At 30.8% G+C, this 6,540-nt stretch overlaps 1 protein-coding gene across 1 annotated transcript; it reads right to left on the bottom strand.

Annotated features, from left to right (window-relative positions):
* Positions 1–4,141: 4,141 nt before the first annotated feature.
* On the bottom strand, positions 4,142–6,107 carry LOC136080371 (uncharacterized). The gene is made up of 2 exons (XM_065796986.1): positions 5,617–6,107; positions 4,142–4,547 (listed from the first exon to the last, which is right to left on the bottom strand). Exons 1-2 carry the CDS (start codon positions 6,105–6,107, stop codon positions 4,142–4,144), a joined length of 897 nt encoding a protein of 298 aa, XP_065653058.1.
* Positions 6,108–6,540: the final 433 nt, after the last annotated feature.

Here is a 6,540-nt window from a genome sequence, read left to right as displayed (position 1 = left end):
TTTGTTTGAATGGAATTACTGGTGAGGGTTAAAATGGTATTACTGGTGAGAGTTTATTTAGTGTATTACTAAAAGCTACTTCTGATTTTTCTTTGCACTTTATAAGTTGTGAAATCATGACATGGATACCTACAAAAGTTCTTTTTTCCTACGGTTTTTTGTCTTGAAGAAATAACTTTAAATACCAATAGAAAATTTAATCATGTAACTTCTGCTACTGAAGTTTATAATAAATTTGATTTTATTGTTGCCGAGTGTATAACAAGTAATGTTTTTGATATAATTTTTTAATTACCAAATTGTTGCAGGCAAGTAGTAATCATATTTTTTATAGTTTGAATCTTATTCAGGCATTAAAAGATGTTGTTTTTTCACTTAAAAATATTATTGTTCAATATCTTCAAATGTGCTATTAACATGATTAAATATGCTTTTTACAAAAAAAGGAGGTCAAAACTAATAAACTGGGAGGTGGATTTCTGTAACCATTTCTTGTAACCAAATATCCTAAATACTAGCAAATTGCCAAGAAGTAAGTGGTTTTGGTGGACAATCAGCACCTTAACAATTAAAGAAAATATTCTATTCAATATTTTTGTTTTTTTTTATTTTGCATTATCATTCGACTTAATTTATTTGTTTAATTAAGTAATTTTTTTATGTTTTTTATTAACCAAATGCAAATGATTTTTGATTTTTATATATAAGTATAATAATAATTATATAATAATATATATATCTGCAAATATCCGTTGACTAATGTTTATGTGTTTAAAATTTTCTCTAATTAATCATAAATTCGAAACAAGACACTCAATAAGTAATTACTACATTTCACTAACATCACTAAAAAAATCTGAATTCTCAATTACATGTTGGGGACCACGTTTGTGAAACTCTGTTCTTGACGAAATAATGAAAAAATAAAATCTATTGATATATTTAAAAGAACTAAAAAAATTTAAAAGGCGTCGTTAAAACAATGAAAGTATGACAATTATTTTAAATTTTTATGCTGTATTATATTTGAACACTTTTTTTTAACATCTTTTCTCGCCCTTCGCCCGGCTAAACGTAAACAACTTTTTTTTTGAAAAAAAAAAAATTATTTACGTTTCACAAAATATAGTAATACATAAAAAGAACTTTATACAATTTTAGATTTAAAAAGATTTAAAAAGTATGACCCCCCCCCCTCCCCTTGCGTTTATACCTAAATCAACAATTTTATGTTCCCAAAAAAGTGCAATCCCGCATAGGTAAAACTTTTTATTTTTATTTTTTATCCCCAAATTATTATTAACTCAAAGTGGCACCATAAAAATAATCCGCCAAATTGAAAATCGAAAATTTTGAAAGTATGATGTATCCTACTGCAGAAGTTTCAATAAGGTATGATATTTCACTAGAAGCAACGTCAGCTGTGGTTACATCCTTTCTTTTAGACCTTATTGGAGCGAAGTATTTGACACCTGATATGTCCTATTTAGCAGTTGATCCTATGAAAGTTAAAAAAGCAAGAGAAGCAATAATGGAAAGATTAAGAATGTCTGAAAAAAGAATTATCGATGAAGAACCAATTAAAGGTTTGTTTATTGACGGAAGAAAGGACTCTACTTTAGTGTTTGAACAGAACCCTCTAACAAATAAATTTCACACAAGGACTATAAAGGAAGAACAAATAACTGTGACCTGTGAGCCTGATTGAAGATACCTTACTCATTACACTCTTATAACTTATAACAGGTTCCGGAAAAGATGGAGGTTTGCTATCAAATCTGGAACAATTCGTGGGGAGGAAATTATTCTGGTCCATTTGTATGCTGCATTGTAATGAATTACCATTAAAAAAGTTCTCAAAACAATGACAACATACGTAGCTCTCTGTTATAAGTTGGAAAAATATTTGTTCACAAGCATGATGGACATACATCTTTCTCAAGCAAAGTGTAGAAATATTTGCCACACCAGATGGATTACCACAGCAGGAGCTATCATTTTCCTCTATATGAGTGATCACATGATTACTGGTGACGTTCTTCAAAAGTTTCTTTTAATCGTCAAATGGGTAGCTCAAGTATATTTTCACATGTGGTATGAAATTAAAGTGAAACACAGTATTGTAGATGGCCCATGTCACATAGTAACACTGTTACGATTGCTTAAAAGACAAGATAATGAAGTTCAAAATATTGCCACATAATACATTCAAAATGGTGCTTATTTTGTCCACTCGGAAATTCCCTGATTTTAACTCTTTTATCAAGCTCAGATGAAGAATCGAGAACATTTGCCATTAAGACAATTAAAGATATAAGGAAAACCTCACAGTTTGGAGACACAGCTGTAAGGTTACGAAAAAAGGTTTTGCTCGATACAGAAGCTTTATATATCAAAGAGCTAACAGATTGGGCGAAGGAAATACTATCGGAACCAATGTTTACATGCCAAATCTCTACATGTGATCTTTACAAATATCTGGTTACTCGTTTTGAAGCAAAACGAGTAACCAGATATTTACTTTCCTTACTTTCCTTTTCATACGCAATCTTGTGAAAGAGCTGTAAAAGAGGTTACTGAAGCAGCACTTTCCGTATGTGGTTTCGAAAAGAGAGACGGTTTTGTGAGAACAAGAATAAATGATAGAAAAAACTTTACCCAAGCTTAATTCAAAAAAAGATTTTAGTAGGCTTTTTTTAACAAAATTGTAGTAAGTATCTTCTTCAGAGTTCGTTTTATAATCCTAACCATACTCTCAAAAAACCCACCCCACCACGGCGCTGCAGCCACGTTGAAACGTCAACGGATACGCTTTGAAGACACAAAGCACAAAGGCTTGGGTTTCATCTGAAGAAATATTTGTACCATTATCACTGACTCAAAGGGTGAACCATGACGTCCAATAAAATGACGTAGACAACGAATACATAACTGTGCAGAACAATCAGAAATAAGATCTTTGAACCAAAGTTCATTATTTTGTAAATTACTAAATTTACTACCACGCGATATAATATCTGCTAGGTCTCCTTCACCTTCAATATAATCCCAAATCTTAACCTTTTTTTCTAAACGCTTTTGAATAAACAATTCATAGATTTTATTTTCATTTTTAACCCAATTCAGGCAGGTTATGGAATCAGAAAATAATTTTATTTGAGTAATATTGTCTACACAAAATAACTCTTTGGAAACAACTGACATTAAATTAGCTAGTAACAAAATGGCTTTTAATTCCAGCCTTGGAATTGTACTTTTACTTAAAGGAGAAACTTTAGATTTAAAAGTGACCAGACAAGCGCTGTAATTATTATCAGTGTAACATTAAATAAACAAATAAATGCAACAACCATACGCTTTTAGACTTGCATCACTAAAGCCATATAATTCAAGTTTGATATGATCTGGTATATCAAACAATTTCACATGCCACCTTGACACACATACAAAGGGTACAGAAATTAAATCACGAACAATTTGATCCCACTCATTCAGAATATCGCCATCCATTATAGCATTCCAACAAAGTTTCAGTTTACAAATAAATTAAAACAATATTTTACTTCTCACAATAACAGGATTTAAAAGTCCTAACGGGTCAAAGAAACTTGCAATAAATTTAAGAATGTCTCTTTTTGTTAGTTTAGTGTTAACAGTAGAAAGAAGTTCTTGAAACGAAAAAATAAAAAAATCTTCTGATTTATTCCATTTCAAACCTAAAACTTTTGAAAAATTGCACGAAGCAAAGTTGTCCTCTTGAATCAAATTGCTTAACTCTTTTGAGTTTGACTCAAACTTCCTGAGATTAAAACTACCTTCTTTTAAACTTAGTTTGGATTTTTGATAAAAATAAGTCCTTTAGAAACAGAATCACTACTTGTATTTAAATCATCGACATGAAGTGATTGAATCAATTTTTTGACAAACTCAGGGTCTTCATCTAAATAATGTTCTGCATGAGCTAGAAGTGTTGCAGAGAGTAAAAAGGGCGAAGATGTTACACCAAATAAAACTCTGCATAAACGGTATGTACTTAACACAGCTGAATGTAATTTAGTGTTATTTATTCAAACAAGTAATCATACCATATAAAACGCACAAAGTCACGGTGCCTTTCAGCTAACGATATATTTAAAAATGCTTATTCAATATCCACAATGAAGGCAATTCGCTTTGAACGAAAACGTAATAATACTCCAAATATAAAAGTTACAAGAGAAGGTCCAGAAAATAAACAATTATTCAATGAGGGACCAGATACAGATGAACTTGCGTCGAAAACTACACGAACTCTTGAAGTCTGCTTATCATCACAAATAATTGTTTGATGCGGTAAATAGTGGACATCACCAATATTGCTATCAAAATTGAACACACGTTCAATAATGCCCTTTGTTAATTGATTCTTGATAATTCCATTGTAAGGTGTAAATAAATTTGAATCTTTCATAAACTTTTTTTCTAATGCCAAAAACCTACTTTTGCTTAAATTATAGTTATCACCTAACACCGTATGATCTAACTTAAATGGCAACTCAACTTTATACCTTTAGCCATCAAACGTTATATTGTTTCGAAACTGATCACATAGAATTTCATCACTCACATTCATCTTTGTACCATCCCGTTGCAAGTTAAACTCTTTTTTAATTGCTAATCAGCTATTAACGAATTCAGATTCAATTTTTAAAACGTGTTGATAAAACAGTTGAGTTATCTACCCTATCTCTTTCAACAATCATAGGTCCGCTAATAATGTACCCCACTTTTGATTTAATAGTTACTGAACCACTAATTCCTCTAATGACCTTTTTCTCCTAATGAATGACCTCTAATGAATTTTTCAATAAAAATTAGCTCCAATCAATATATCAACAGATAGAGTCTCATTTAATTTATTATCATCAGCTAACCTTAGACCTCTCAAATGGTTATAGTTACAAGAAGTAATACCAATATGCTGTCCAGTTTAAGGAGAGCAGATGTCTTTAACAAAGCATTCTATAACAATGCAATGACCATAAATACTTTTAACACACAACTTAACTTTGTCTAAGACCTCTGAAATACCACCATGTCCAAAGGTTTTGATGTGAATTTCTTTTTTACCGTTTTTAATTTAAGTTTGGCACAGGCTGAAGTAGAAATATACCTGGGCTGCGAATAATTATCAAAAAAAAGTCAACAGGTTGCATAACGTGAATGATCTTCATTTTCAACAGTTACTAATGCAGTTTGCAGCAAAACAGCTTCAGTTGGAAGAAGAGAAGCACTGGCAAATGAGGTAAATTTCCATTTTGTTTTTCATTATCAGATTTTGCATAAGCCTCTCGCTTGTCATTATCACAAATTGAGATATAGTGAAGACGACCACATTTAAAACATTTAAAGGGTGAATGGAATTGATGACTAAATTGACCTTCACGAAGTCAACGAAAGCATCGCTTCTTCTCGCTCAAAATCTTTCGAGCTGTAACGTTTGTCATAACTTGACATTGATGAGGTTTGCGAATATTATTACAGAATATGCATGAAAGTTAAATAGCAGTAAAATTTTTCTTTGTAAAGGGTAAATTGTCATTATGATAACTATTTGGTTTAAAATAGGTAGGTCACATTATATTTGATGCTCCCATAGAATGAAATGTACTTGCTGTGAACGGTAAAGTAGAAGGTTCAGAAGAGTTGTTACTTTGTTCACGTGCTCTTAATTCATATTTCAGCACATCGAGCACATTTTTTATTTCCCAAGTTTCATTTTCACTAAGCTTACGACTAGTAATAAAATTAAAGTCATCAGGTATTTTCTCAAGTAACACTGGGATTAACAAAGGACCATACATTGAAGAACTAATTCCAAGGTTTTCTAAACTGCAAACCTGGATTTCAATTACATCTAAAATTCTTCTTAAAGAGTTGACATTGTTTATGTTAACTACACGCTCTAGAGATAAAAGTTTTTTCATGTGAGAAGATATCAATATTTGTTTATTTGAAAAACGATCTTTCAAAATGTCTAATGCAATTATATAACTATCATTGGAAAGTGATAAGGCTGTAATAGCAGATAATGCTTGACCTTGGACTAAGTTTCGCAAATAAGTCATTTTTTGAATATTAGACAATTCATCATTTTTGTTTATAGCACAGTCAAAGCTTTCAAAAAGGAATGCCAATTTTCTGATTTACCGTTATATGGTTCAAGCTTTAATGCAGAGAGTTTAACCACTTTGTTAGTTTTAAATGTAGCAACAGAACTGGAATTGTTATTTATTGAATCAAATTTTTTTAAGAAAGTATTAATTTTCCAAATCTCACGTTTAAAGTTTAGCATAAATTGAGTAGCAATGTCATCATCGAGTTGTAACTCATTAACATCTTCAATTAGAACAGAAATCTCATCATTGAGTGTTTTAATTTTGTCAAACTTTTCTGATGCAGTGTCTCGTAAGTTAATTTAAAAGTTCTACATCATCAGCTCTTATAAGTTCATTTGATTGATCAAATATTTTAATAATTGAATTTATCTTCATTGTACAA

This window comes from Hydra vulgaris, chromosome 05 (genome assembly GCF_038396675.1).
Source record: "Hydra vulgaris chromosome 05, alternate assembly HydraT2T_AEP".
Taxonomy (NCBI): Eukaryota; Metazoa; Cnidaria; class Hydrozoa; order Anthoathecata; family Hydridae; genus Hydra; species Hydra vulgaris.
The sequence above is the reverse complement of the archived record's forward strand: the minus strand, read 5'-3'. Positions and strand labels throughout refer to the sequence as shown.